Source organism: Clavelina lepadiformis, chromosome 4, assembly GCF_947623445.1.
Source record: "Clavelina lepadiformis chromosome 4, kaClaLepa1.1, whole genome shotgun sequence".
NCBI classification, from domain to species: domain Eukaryota; kingdom Metazoa; phylum Chordata; class Ascidiacea; order Aplousobranchia; family Clavelinidae; genus Clavelina; species Clavelina lepadiformis.
The window spans coordinates 9,630,609-9,645,156 of NC_135243.1; the positions used below are offsets into that span (position 1 = coordinate 9,630,609).

Here is a 14,548-nt window from a genome sequence, read left to right on the forward strand (position 1 = left end):
ATGTAAGAGACAGTCAACTTCTCATAGCAGTTAAATTTTTACAATACATGCGGTATATTAGGCTAAATAAGTCTTCACAAAGCATATGCAATAATTACGTAATCAGTACGCGGGATTAAACAAACATGTTAACTTTTTTTCCCACTGTCTAGATATGAAAATTTTAAATTTTGCACATTCTGACGTAAATGCATGAATCAAAGGACAATTAATTTGCATCAACGATATGCATGAACTTACTTTAGCTTTGCTCAGAGAAAAAAATTGTCATACCAATTATAACAGCATAGTAAGAACTAGTGAAAATATTACAACTTATAAAATAAGATTACAGGTTTTGTTCAATTATGCAAAAAATATCACGTGAATGATCGATACTGTTCAGGAAACTGGTATTAATTGCAGAATTATATGATCGGCAAGGTTCCACCAACTAATATACCCATGTTTATAAGCAATAAGATTAGTGATGTAGGCTACATGATGCGCTATTAATGCCTAGTAAAGTGAGGAAACAAACTGATTTATGGTCATAGTTCATAATATCGCCATAACATTTTGTAATATTATATTATTAAATTATTATTGTGGTATAGTATATATTATCGTGGTATATGTATTGTCATATCATATGTCTGTGCAAACTAAGTTCACATGTATTTTCATGTAGCCTAGGCTTTTTTGTAACTTGCTCAGAAGTCTCTAGTGTTACAAGATTTATACGGTGGCCTACTTTATTATTAAAAAAAATCATTGGGTACAACAATAAAAGATTATTAAACACTTATAATTTTATAAGTTAATAACTCTAAAGATCACTAAACGATTAGCGAAATTAACTCAGTAGTTAATGTTGTTGTGTCTTATAATATCATGCCCAAATAGTTGTAGAGATGAAAAACGTTTTTGAGTATTTGTCTAATTTAGTTATGAGGTTACAAACAACCATCTGGTTAAAAAGCATACTCACATCAATTATATTTATGCAAGTAATGAATTCTTGGAGCCAGAGTCAATTAAAACGGCAAGGAATTTTGGTCCTTGTGTAGGCAGTTTATGATGCTAAACAAAGCATAAAAATCGTATGCGCAAACATTAAAACTTACTCTAATAGAAGTTATTAAACCTACCAAAAGAATTTAGTAGCAATAAATGATATAAACATGCTTTGAAGATGGGAAATGCTTTTAATATAAGAAAATATATATTTCATTTTCATTGTTTTCCCAGAGTTTCATTTTACTACTCTCTTAAAGGAAAAACCTACGTCTGGGGAGAAGGAGCCAGAAAGACTTCCAGTAATTATATGAAATTTATCGTTTGCAATTTAATTCATGAAAATATCATCATGAAAAGATAGAATAGCACTAGGACATCAACGTATTAAATTTAATAGAAAATAACGTTATCCAATGAAGACCAGAGTTCGAAATAGATTTTGACGTCATCAATAGCCACCTTCTTCAAACGATGTGAACTTAATAAACTGCATCGAAATCAGGCTCGATCATCCTCGTTTAGGCCTAGTTAATTTATTTTGGTGTTGGTTGCTTAATTGTAGCCTACGTTTGGATAACGCAGGTATTATAATTAAATGGAATCAGGTGGATAAAAAATTGGGCGATAAAAACGTTAAATACCGTAATTTGCGGGAGATAGTGTTACTTCAGCTACATCGTTTCTCTCTTAACGTAGTCCAGAAGTACTTTTCTGTTTCTAGGATTCAGGCCTAGACAAATACAGACCCGAATGAATTTAAAATATTTGAGCCCCAAACTTTTACTAAAAAACCAAAACGATATTGCTTTTTTGTGCTCTTGGTTAACATTAACCTCTGAAAGTAAAAAACTGAATAATAATTTTGGTAATGTATTAGTCTGAAGTAAAGTTTGCGTGTAGCTGCTGGTAGTTAGGGTACAACAGGCTAAGGCTGCTGGAAACAAAAATTCATTGTTGACAACCATTTTTTTGCTGGATAGAAAAACGTTTTTTTATGGCACCGTAGCAACGGATTGTGGCGTCAACCATTTCCTGGAACGGCAAAATGTCTTCTTCTTCAGAGGAGGAGAGCAGCTACGAGGTATGAAATTTAACCACCTAATGTTGAGCTAATTTAACTAAACGGTTGGGCCCTTTTTTTCGATCAATTTAGTTTCAGAAGAACGAATTCTCATTGCCTACCGGTATTTATGGCTTTTCTGTACCCGAAAATAGAATGCCATAGTCTAGTCTCGTAGGTATGATCAAAAGCTTGTCATCATTGCATAGGTAGAGAAAGTTGTGGGAAAACGTACGACTAAAAAAGGTAGGGTGGAGTATCTGGTTCGATGGAAAGGCTACTCTAACAATAATGATAGTTGGGAGCCTGTGTCAAACTTAACCGGCTGCCAAGCAGAAGTAAAAAAGTACAACGCAGGTAATCTAATGTTTCACGTAGTTTTTAAACCGTGTGTAATGAATTAGCATGTTCAAGTGCTCTTTTTGGCTATTGAGGAAACGCCGCGTTTTAGGTAATATATTGGTTACACACCTACTGCAGAAAACCGCATTAAGTATGTGGGTAAAAGTTTAAAACCCATAGGTGAGCAGCCTAAGTTTGCAAATGAAGTTTACGTTTTTTTGCAATATTGTAGAGCTCCACAAGAAGTTGAAATTGGAGCTAAATCCCCCACGTAAGTCATTCGACAAGTTGCGGATTGTCCGATCCGGTCAAGATGCTTCCCGACGTATCAAATTTGATGGTAGAACTTCTGTGAAAGGTAGGCTATTCCCCGACTAAGTTTGTTTGGTATACATCTGTGTGAATTTCACACACATCTTACATTGTAATACAACTTGTCAAGGTTATAAGGCAGAAGTTGACAGAAGCAATCTAAAATTAAATCGTTTAACAATACCAATTTCGAAGGGTTCATACATAACCAAAGTAAGTGAAAGTGTTGATTTTGTAATAGCAAACCAGGTAAAGTTTATAAAAGTAGTTCAAATATTAACTTATATTTATAATAACTTTTCTTTGAATACCGTATGTTTGTTTGACTTATTTTTGGATAGGGACATTTCAGCAGTTGTTAGGATAAGCTAACGTTAGTAATAGTAGACGGAGAACCTTAAGTCTGTCAAGATAGAAATAAAGAGTTTATGCATTATTACGAGGTGGAGAATAGATGAAGATGTTGCAGTTTTAAATCTAGTTTTGAGCTTAACAAGAGAACTAAAAAATTGCGGTGAAATAGCCTAACGCAGCAGAGGCAGAAGTAGGCTGAATGAGTTTAAACATGGGCAACTAGTTTGTTATGTTATACAGGTTAGGGGTGTGGGCCTTATAGGTATGCAAATCCGTTATTAGAAGTAACCAGCTAACAGTCTAATGCTACAGACCGTTAGTTTACTTTATTTACGTACATTAACATATTGGTAATATCAGTTGTTCAGATTGCGGGTACGCTGAAAGATTTTCTAAAATTCTTTTCCGCATGACAACCGGAAATGAGCGGGAAATGTCAAATATTGTAAGTTTAATTCGATCTTATGCAAATGGTTGCAATTCTAATAAAATTAGCCAATAAAAAACGAAGGTGTCAAACAGCGAGCAGACAAACGAAACGTTCCAACTGATAGTCATGGAAATAGCACTTTGCAGTAGGTAAATGCAAAAATTGTCACAACAAAAACTTTGTTTCGCTAGTGGGAAAAAACAAGTTTCACTTGTTGCATTATGGATAGAGCCAGATACTTAAGTCAAATGCGGCTTGTCGGAAATTATGTGTATTCAGTAGATATAATTTTCTTGACTGATACTTCTTTATGAAAGCTATTGACAAAAAGATGTAAGTGGGGCCTAGCCTAAAATGCTTGAAAACCCTTGCCGGTTACGTTATACATACTTGGTTTTTATCCTCGTTTGCTTCAAGCATTGTCTGCTACGAAGTCAGATATTTGCAGCTTCATTTGAAATTTTGTTTTCAGTTGTCCACTGCAAAAATTTGTTTCTTTTGTTTCCTATAAGTTTATAGTAGGTAAGGCCGGTCGGATAAGGCGTTTAACGTCGCAGTGGAGTATTGTTAAATCATTTTTACCAAAGCTCTATACCTCCATTACGAATCAACATAAAGTTTGCAAACATGTTTGGTTTGCTTGAAAAATTAAAATGGAAAAAATTAATTTATTAGTAAAATTGCACTTGTAAAACCATATTGAACATGCAATTTTACAACATAAACTTTTTCTTTGTTGAGACCGTAGTTATAAAGCAATACTCCGATAAGCAAGTGATAAATTTGACCAATAGGTTACCAGGAGGCCATACTGTTTTCATTTACATTTTGGCACATGGTCGCGGATGGTTCGGTCATTTTGTCCGAGGTATCCTGTACACAATGGTCTTCTATATTGAGTAAGTGGTTGACTTCGAAAACTCCAACGAAAAACCCCAGAGTTCAGAATTCATTTGTTGAACTGCAAGTGGAAGATATCCATGCTATGGAAAGTTCACTGATTGCCTTGGTATTGTGAAACCCGGTACGAGTGGGAGAATCTAAACGGCAAATGGCCGTCCTAAGTTTCGTTTGCGTTGATGTGTTAGTTATAAAACGCTTATGATATTTCGCTGGGTTAAATTCGTTAAATAAAGGCAAAATCTCTGTAAAACTTATACAGTCCGAGATAACACCAAGCATGTACGAAGTTACCTCGGTACCATGGTGACTTCGGATATTTGAAAACTGCACAGATAAGGCTTTTTATAACGACTTTCGCCTTTGAAAAAAACACAAAAACATCCTCCTACATATTTTCGGCCAAACTTTACACAGCAAAATAGCTTTCAGGGATTTCATGCGTATTTAAAAAAAAAAGTATGGGCTATATTGAAAAAACTATCTGATCCACCCCCGGTCTCCCCTATTTTTATTAAGTTTAGTAAGTAACGCAAAATCTTTCAGGTAGTTCTATGTATGTCATATTTCATGTTTTGTTGAATGCTACGTAACCCTTTTCTCTGAAGTGAAGGGCAAGTCCAAAAACAAGTTGACCTTTAATCAAAGAGTTGTTACCAGTAGGCTTACTTCAAATTTACTGGGGAAAGGATGTTTGATCATATATAGTGGTTAAGCACTTATTGCCAAAATTGTGTCGCAAATTTGGCCTCCTGTTGTAACTTAAATTAAGCTACAGGGTAATACGACTGATACATATATACTGGTTGTTTTGTTAAGGAACTTGTTTGTATCCATAAATTTTAGTCAACCTTGTCATTGTGAGGGTAGTGAGTTCTGGAATTTTTATTTTTCTGTATGGCCTAACTGTGAGATCTAACAACTAATGCTTCATGCAACTATAGGTTACTATTTCCATAACAAGTTATTCTCAACTGATAGTTGATACAAAATTTTAAACCGAGCCGAACTTAAGAAGAGGCTAATTAATGGTAAATATCTTAATATGACGTCAATACTAAGCTTTATATTAATTTAACAGCATTCACTTCTTTTGACTTCCGACAAGAGAAGTTCAATCTAGTTATGTGCTATTTGACTCGATTTGATTTTAATACAAAAAGTTGACTTGCATACAAATCTACATGACTAAAATTCGCAAACGAAATTAAAACTATCTATGGAAGCATTTTGACAAAACCGAATCATCACCCCATTCGTCTACTTTCCGCCCATTTAAATGGTCCAGAGTACGGGAATTTTTTCCCATTCAAATGCTTGAAAGTATGCCTTTCTTGCCCTAGAGTAAGATATATGCCTTTGGAATGGGGAGAGTTTTACTTCGGCACAAGTATGGTTTGTGAACCCCATTCGTCTATTTTTCCGCCCGTTAAAATGGACCTGGTTTTCAACAATGGGGTTTCCCACAAACCATATTTCTGCCGAAGTAAACATCTCTCCATTCCTAATGCATAGCCTATATCTTACTCTAGGGTAAGAAAGGCATACTTCCTGCCATTCGAATGGGAAAATATTACCGCATTTTCGCCCATTTCGATATTTTCCATTTTCGGCCAAGCAGACGAATCGGGTGGAATCATATAAAAAATGTTAGCTCAAAATCTTAATTTAAACTTTTTTCACGCTAATATCTCTATTATGATCTAATGGAAGAAAGTTTTAAATCGTATGCAGTAGATGTCTGCTTTACTTCTTTTACCATATGCGAAAAAACTTTATTTCATATCATTAGGAGTAAGGCTTTTTTGAATTACAGCTATTCTCGTTTTGACTCGATTCTAAGCCGCGGCTTATAAAGTGTTTGTGTCATCATTTCTGCGGCTTATATTTTTGTCTGGCTCTTTTTTTGGCTAGTGTTTATTTTATCGACATAACTTTCTCTTTATATTTTTGTATCTAAATCTGGGGCACTTCGCCTTTCTAACACAATAGACTAACACACGTACAGTAGGATCGAAGTGTGATACTGTACCATACGATCATGGTGAGCGTGCGCGAACGTTCTCTGTAGCAGTATCCCACTGTATGTTGTATACCGTATGTTGAAGGGCGGCTTACAATTGAGGCAAGCCTATGTTAAATATTTATCAACTATTAATACGGCTTACAATCCCTTTATGCCTGAACTATAAATTTTGAAAGTTGGGACTATTTGGAGTAAAGTGTGGAGTAAAATATTATATATTATATTATATGGTTTAATAGGCTACTTGTATTACATCAGGGTAGATTGATTTATCATTTCGCTAAAAACTTTTCATTCTAAAACTTTCCAAACATTTGCTATTGGAAATACACTAGTTGAATAAATGAATAACTTAGCCTCGCCTTGAATTGAAAACTCATTGAGAGTTACATTTTGCAAATAGCCTGCAAGTGTATGAGCAAATTGTGTGCGGAAGATAGAAACTTAGAAAGCGCAAAAACTCAGAAATTGATGATCAAAATGGTCGAGAGAATTTGGACGTTTGGCGGAGGAAATGATATGAAATAAGTAATTTGCTGAAAACTAACGTCGAACTCTGTAGCGTTAATTTTATGATTCTTAGATTTATGCCATAATCATCACATAAAATAACTGCAGATTTCAATCAGAGTCTTAATGAGTTTGAACAGTTGAATGGACTAAGCTGCGCTCGGGCCTCTATCAACCAAAATAGCCTACCTCTGAAACGAACCTATCAAGGAGTTTTTTTACTTAATTCAAGTGTAATGTTAATCAAGAAGGTTGGACGGAGAGAAAAACGATTGATCAAATGACTAAAGAAAATTAAACTTAACCAGTAAAGTTTGCATTAAATGAAGGTCAAGAACAATGAAGGTTGTGGGTCAATAGCCATCTTCTAAATAAATTTAACTGGCCAAACGTTCTTCATTACTAAAAAGTTCTCTTATTTAGCTCAGCAATTGTATATGCTTAGTTTACTAATATTTTCCATACTTATTTTACGCAGATAGAACGTGTGATGTCAACAAATTCGTTGAGGCCCTCGTCAGTCTCGATCTTAAATTCAATGTCGCCTTCGTCAAAGTCCAAAATGAAGTCTGCAGGTCAAGTGATTGGCAAACCGCAAAAAATTTTTAATGTTAACAGCAACCGAGCTATAGTTAATCGATGGATTGAATCCCCCAGTAAAACATCTACGGTGCGAAGCGTTTTTATTGATCACGACTATCTTAAAAGTTCGCCTCCACCACCACCAATATCCAGTTTAAGTTCTAATACGTTGTCTTCGAGTGATGATGTAACTACAGGATTTCGAAAATCTTTGAGAAGGACAAAATCTATGCAGAACCGAATGGTTTTTCTGCAATGGAAAGAAAACTTTGTTGAAATTGTATTTGTTAACACCAAACGAAGAAATGGTTTGACACCTCAGGTATGTAAATAACCAATTTTTGACATATCATAGTTCTGGCCTGGCCAACCCGCGGCTCGCGAGCCACATGCGGCTCTTTCGTTCATATTGAACCTCCGAAAGAGCACATTTTACCCATTTTAGGCAGATAAATAGCCTAATACAGAAAAGTAATCTCTACTGGCTAATGTTAAATTGATATTTGCTAAATAATGACTGATTACATCAGATTTCAACCCGGAATAAAGATGATGAAACTGAGACAAAATGTGATGCAGTATTATGACGTAATAAGAAAAAGCGTGATAAATCATAATGTGTATGATGTGGCTCTTTGCGGTTAACACAGTAAGAAGTGAGGCTCATACTCTCTGACTGGTTGGCCACCTCTGTCATAGTTGTTTATGCATGCGGCAGTTATCCATGCAGTAATACCAAGTTACATTTCATTAGTAGAACAAAATCGGCCTAAACAATCGCATCAAAAAAGAAATTCAAGTATTTTGTCTTCGTAACTCGTTATGCAGTTATGATTAGCCTATGTTATGATGATAATGACGACGTTATTTCAATGTTTATATTATTATTCCGTTGACAAACGTAATATGAGCAACCCTCTCACTTTCACCATCACCAGTGTCCACCCAGGCTAGTAGGAACGTTAGTTTTGAAACATTTGAAACTGAACTAGACTAAACCGCAAAAATGTCTCTCTTAGATTCAGTTTCCTTCTGTCAATGATATTAAATAATTCTGTCATTTCAAGATGGTGCATTATTTTTTTAGTCATCTTCCGTAAGTTCATTATCCTACTGGATAATTTCGTAGCTAACTTCATATGAGCCTTAAGACGACTTATATAGCCAAAATGGTGATAGTCAAAGGTTAATCGTCCTTTAATTGATCTAACGATTGTTTTGCGTGTAAGCGTATTTTAAGGTTTTAACCGCTTTCTTCAAATAGTTCATGTCTGAACTGACCAACGCTCTTGATGCGGTCGCAGCAAGTAGCTGCTCTGTCGTGGTGCTAAATACTGTTGGAAAATATTTTTGCTCGGGACTTGATGTGCAGTTTTTGTTGGATACTTTATCGGCATCACGAAACGTTGGCGATACCGCTAGGATATTGGCTGATGCAGTCCGGTACTTAAACTGATCATTGTAATAGTTTTAATTATATTGCAACCAGGGTATTGAAGGTTTCTTGTCTCTTAGGATTTTTGTGGAAAAGCTTTTGGAGTTTCAGAAGATACTTATCGCAGTTGTTCAAGGACCAGCGATTGGCCTTGGGTGCACCATGCTAGCTCATTTTGATACCGTATACTCTTCAGACAGAGCGTGGTTCTGGACTCCGTACAGCGATATGGGACAGACGCCTGAAGGTTGTGCTACGTTGCTTTTTCCGCAGATTCTGGGACCATTGCAGGTAGGTCAATAGTTCGAATACTCCTTTTATGCCGATGTAACAGAGATCGATCGAGTTCTAGTTAATACCAGCCTCAGGGACGCAACTGTACGTTGTTATCTGATGAAACGTATTTGCTGTAGGCAAATGATATGCTTATAAATGGGTTGTCAATCACTGCCAAGGATGCAAAGAGCAGAGGTCTGGTCACCGAAGTTTTTCCTCATGATACTTTAAAGCAGAATGTTTTGTCTCAAGTGCAAAAACTAGTAAAAAAGTCTGGCGAGGTTGGTTAACTAAATTGGTTGAAATAGATGTTTTCTAAATATTTTATTTATATTTGCGTTGAGTAGAACGCAATTAAATGTGAAATGATAAAAAGTAACAAAAGTAGATTTGGGAAGCATTTACTAATTACAGGCAATGATGTTAACCAAAGACCTTATGAGGAATTCTAAGTTAAGAAGTTTGAAACAAGTGAATTATTGCGAATGCAGTGAATTAGCAGAGCGATGGTCCAGCCAGGATGCCATAACTAATTTTACAAAATTTCTTCATTCCGTGGAGAGAATTTGAGATATTGTAAAAATGGTAGGCCTACCTTTGAAACACATTTTTTGAGTTTTTCACAGGTATTAAAAAAGGGCAATCGCGATGGATAGTATATATTGCGATAATAGATTTACGACTGTTGCTGAGCTACCCATTAACACAAAATGTTTTCGACATACTCACACTGCCTTTTTGTTTTCAATGCTTTGTTAAAATCTATCTTTTGCTGCAAGTTACAATACGCATTGATCTATTGTTCAACAAGAGTCTTGACCTTACCAAATATGAATTTTTTGTATTAAAAAGTATGGAATCGTGTAAAATTGATTTTTATTTATTAAATGTTGTTATTTTTTATTGCCGGTGTAATGACTTTAACGTGCCGTGGCTACGCACTTCGGTCGCATACAACTCACAAATTTTAGCAAAATAGTTACACAGTTTGCCTACATCTAAAAAATGTAGTTGGTACTTTTGCTATTGCTTTGCGTTCCTTTTCTGCAGTGTGTTTTGTATTATTATAGTTATGTTCATACCATTGCATGACTTCATTCAGACTGGATTCGTTGCACTTGTGTCAGTAACCCAATCAATCAAGATATAGGACTTTATAAAGTACTTGTCGTGACAGTTCATCACACAGTAATGAATTCATGAAATGAAAGGATGTCCAGAACAGGACAATGGTAAGCTAAGTAGTTAGTTGTAAATTTTGGATCTGACCAGCTATATCCACCAAAAAGTATTATTATCAACAGCCACGCTAAAAGCACATTCTATCTTGTGTGCCAATAATGAAGTACCGCTTTTTCTCCTACACATTTGACAAAAAACTTCCTCGAGACTGGGCAAATATGCAAGTAAAAAGTTTAGCTGTTTGTATCACAATGGTTGCGCAGCAGCATTAGGCCCTTGCCTAATTTTAAACAGATGCTTGCTGACTCACACCTTGTAAAAAGTCGGAATGTTTAATTTCAAATTGGGAAAAGGCTTACTCGGTGATAATTAATTCCTTATCGCTTGCACAGTCTCAACAAATGCTGACCGGTATACTGATGGATTGATTTCGTTAGAACGCTTGATGGATACTTTTGTTTGTTGAAATGAATAAAGATGACTTGGTTTGTTTCGATAGGTTATAGCAAGGCTGACTTCATTCGTTTTATTACATTGGAGAGTAGGAAAAAGTTCCTTACTTTCCTGTTTTGAAATAGATGAGTCACCTTGGCCAGCATTTTAGTGAGACAAAAGAATGAACAGAGCAGTGTAAATTTCTCCGAAACGAGTATTTACCAGTTTAAAAACTATCAGGAACCGAATTGTCACAATGAAACGATTTAACAAAGTCATGGTTCTACAAATCTGATAGAATATGTAATGCTCAATGTGGTAAGAAAGAAATTTAGTCATTTAAAGCAAGTAACAAAATAGCAAATAAATAATTAATTTGCCATACAATATCTATTATATCGTTAAGCCATCCGTCCTATACAGTGGCAACCTGATATAATATCTGTTAGTCAATTAAACGTAATAATATGCCAATGGTGGGTTACCACATATTATTAGATTTTGTCATAACCCATCTCTTTTCTCCATTTTAAATATTCATCAGTCTTTTCTTTTTTGAGGTTTGCCTTTTCTTGGTTCACTTTTCTATTTCTTCTCCTCTGTGAAACAATTAGATAAAAATCATTAAATCGTTACCTTTAACAAGACAACAGTGTTGGCCACAATTGTCTACAAATCGCATAAAAATATATTAAGAAGCGTAAACAACTTTATGTTGACTAAAAGGTTTAATGATGTTAAGTTTTAATTTTAATCTTAACAGTGATATTAATTTTTGAAAAGTGCACGTTTTACTTCTATAAGTTAAGCATCATCAATGTATTGCTAATTTCGAAATGTTGTACTGCCGAAACTATTCCTATGATATCAATTTTTATGAACTGATTTACTTCTACCAGTAGGCCAATTATATTCAATTACTGTACATGGTTAACAATTTCGAGAAATTGAAGCATTTAATTTTAAGTAAGGTTTGAGCAATTTTTCAAAACCATTTTACAGACAAAAATACAAAAATGTTAATACAGTATGCATAAATGTTAACTGCATATTTAATATAACTCAAATTAATTAGGCTACTACGGTATTCATTGCGGCTTTACCTCTTCTTTAAAACATGCTTGCATCCTGGCATTTTCATCATTGCAAGCACCAATGAACTTCTTATAGCGATGCTGAACATAAAATTAAGATTTGGTATTATATTATGGAAGGTAAAAGTTGATATAAAATATGATTAAATATGCCTAAAATTGAACGTCTTAAAATAAATCCAAATCCACTTTTTCATTCATGAAGTGAATTTAAGCACAACTCTCAGTAAAACATTTTGCAACACAAGTCAATTGATATTTAACAAAAGGGATTGCAATCTATCAAACAAATAACAGGATACACTTGCCTTGGCAACGCAGTCATGATATTCTTGAACAAGTCTGTTACATGTTGGTGTATGTAAATTGGGTGCTGTGCTTTGAGGCATTTCAGTGAGGTAATCATAAATTTACAACAACTGTTATAAGATATATTTTAACTTGGATTTAATGCTCAAATGCTATCCTAGATTTCATGGCAGCTGCATATCCAATAATAAGTTTTGGTAACTTTACATATCATGCTTTACAACTCAAAACACATTAACATTATATCAAGCACCATGCTGATACGTGTAGAATATTATACTCACCTACATATCTCAGATTGAATATCTGTAGACACACAAGAAATTATTTCTGCAAATCCTAGTGTTTCGGCAATTTTATTACATTAAGAAACAGATAAATTTTCTGACTCATAAGCATCCAAAAGCTAAAACACTCCATGACAATGAATGCCTCTAAAATAAATAGGTTCACTCACTCACTTGCTTCCATTATTAAGATCACCTGATTCCTCATACAACCTCTTAAGTTTAACAACCTCATGGATTCTTTTTCTTTTCACCACCCCAGCAGGTCCAAGTGAAATTAAACATTCTTACAAACCTTAATACAGTCGAACCTCATTATAATGAGTTCAAAAATGTGTGCCTTTTATCCAGTTAGCTGTTACCAAAATCATTCATGTACAGAAAAGATCAACGTACATCACACAGAAAAGCATTTTAATAATAATAATGTGAGGGCAATATCATTTTGTACAGGTAAAGCAACTAAAAGATTTGTTTGGTGTTGGCAACCAAATTAATAATGATGTGGTACAGTAGGCTACTGACCTGCCGCAAGGCTATAGTGCAAAGTGTTACACCTGCACACACACGAGACTCAACATGCATGCCGATTCATAAAAAATAAGCAAAAAAAAGGTGGTTATTTGCACGCCAATTCACAATAAATAGAAAAAGAATTAAGGGATCAACACATGCCATAACGCTAAAATTTGCTTGCACAATTCCTTGTCGAAAAGTGCCATACTTAACAATCCAGGAAATTTGGAATTCGAAACTTGCCAATTATCAGCTATTTTTCAAATGTATTTTTGAGGTAATTTGGTCATAAAGGGTCAAAGCTTGGGATAGATGGAATTAGTTTTACAGAACAGCAAAAATAATTTCAGAGTTAGGAAAAAGATAATATGTCATTTTGAGATGGAAGTTGGCATATATTTCAAATTTCGTAACTGGTAGCCGTTTAATGAAGCTGGTTTTTCTAAATTTGGTAACCAGCAGCTGGTGAAATAGACGCTGGCTATATTGTACTGTATATTAAAGCTTTAACTGTTTTAATCAGAATTTCCTATAGCTATGCTATATGGCGTAGTCACTTTGTGCTGTGCATTAGCGGTAGCGTATGATACTATCAACTAGAACTGTTTTTACGCCTCCACAGCGCCACTAACAAAAATAAAATAAATGAATTAAGCAAATGATTTGTATAATATTGCTGGTTTTACAGTGTAACCATAAGATAAACTTCAACACCTACAGTAGTTCAGTTCATGGAAAAATTCATTTGACATCAATGACTTTCGTCTACTAGGGGATTCCTCAAATGCAGAACTTGCGAAATTATCATAAAAATCAAAACATTGCGAGACTCCTTGCAAAACTTGTGCAGTGTGCTATACTTCATAAAATGTTAGTACTGTACACATTAATTACTTTCGTAGGAACTATTTTTTCGATTTATTTGCTGTTCAATTAACCAAGGTATAAAGCTTAAAGCAGGATCTGCTTAAGGGCGAGTATGTTATGTAGCGTTTGCAACCCTATCCGCTAGATACCGGTTGGATAGTGTTTATCTGCCGAAAAAGCCATTGTATATAGCATAGGGTTACCATATTTTCGTGGCCTAAAATCCGGACACTCTTTAGTGCCCACTAGCGGTTTTAAAAAAAGAGGTATGAACACATTGTCTGTCAGTATGACGTCACACTAGCAATGCTTTGCCTATCCATTGTATACCGGAGTGGATTTTTGAACATAGTGTCGTGAATTCACTAGGCTATTGGGCTATTTCTGATTTGACCTCTGGTGATCTCTAGGCTAGGGTTAGGCTTAGGCTATGGTGATCTTTAGGCTAGAGTCTAGGTCAGACACGTCGCGTGCCACGTGTTGGACACCCCTGATTTACAGGATTATTCCCGCAATTCTAATTCCCCCAAAACGCCCATCATAAAATTCCGGACATTTGAGCATTTTTTAAAATTCCTCCCGGACGCAAAATTTAACCCTACATTCCGGACATGTCCGGAATTTTCCGGACG

The 14,548-nt window shown here is 35.1% G+C and overlaps 2 protein-coding genes across 2 annotated transcripts; one reads left to right on the forward strand and one right to left on the reverse strand.

Moving 5' to 3' along the window:
* Positions 1-1,572: 1,572 nt before the first annotated feature.
* Positions 1,573-10,310, forward strand: LOC143452769 (chromodomain Y-like protein 2). Its single transcript, XM_076953857.1, has 9 exons — positions 1,573-2,080; positions 2,269-2,416; positions 2,634-2,759; positions 2,844-2,926; positions 7,412-7,837; positions 8,780-8,958; positions 9,031-9,241; positions 9,364-9,507; positions 9,641-10,310. The coding sequence occupies exons 1-9, from the start codon at positions 2,045-2,047 to the stop codon at positions 9,794-9,796; spliced, it is 1,509 nt and encodes a 502-aa protein (XP_076809972.1). The 5' UTR covers positions 1,573-2,044; the 3' UTR covers positions 9,797-10,310.
* Positions 10,311-10,914: 604 nt separating this feature from the next.
* Positions 10,915-12,838, reverse strand: LOC143452770 (COX assembly mitochondrial protein 2 homolog). The gene is made up of 5 exons (XM_076953858.1): positions 12,708-12,838; positions 12,531-12,552; positions 12,246-12,419; positions 11,947-12,018; positions 10,915-11,442 (listed from the first exon to the last, which is right to left on the reverse strand). The coding sequence occupies exons 3-5, from the start codon at positions 12,324-12,326 to the stop codon at positions 11,338-11,340; spliced, it is 258 nt and encodes an 85-aa protein (XP_076809973.1). The 5' UTR covers positions 12,327-12,419; positions 12,531-12,552; positions 12,708-12,838; the 3' UTR covers positions 10,915-11,337.
* Positions 12,839-14,548: the final 1,710 nt, after the last annotated feature.

Excerpts from the sequence above, each read along its gene's own strand:
- LOC143452769 (XM_076953857.1), top strand. The coding sequence starts at position 2,045 with ATGTCTTCTTCTTCAGAGGAGGAGAGCAGCTACGAG. Across the intron at positions 2,417-2,633 it reads AGTAAAAAAGTACAACGCAG|AGCTCCACAAGAAGTTGAAA; the intron begins GTAATCTAATGT and ends GCAATATTGTAG. Across the intron at positions 7,838-8,779 it reads GAAATGGTTTGACACCTCAG|TTCATGTCTGAACTGACCAA; the intron begins GTATGTAAATAA and ends TTCTTCAAATAG.
- LOC143452770 (XM_076953858.1), bottom strand. The coding sequence starts at position 12,326 with ATGCCTCAAAGCACAGCACCCAATTTACATACACCAACATGTAACAGA. Across the intron at positions 12,019-12,245 it reads ATCATGACTGCGTTGCCAAG|CATCGCTATAAGAAGTTCAT; the intron begins GCAAGTGTATCC and ends TTTTATGTTCAG. Across the intron at positions 11,443-11,946 it reads AAGCATGTTTTAAAGAAGAG|AGGAGAAGAAATAGAAAAGT; the intron begins GTAAAGCCGCAA and ends ATTGTTTCACAG.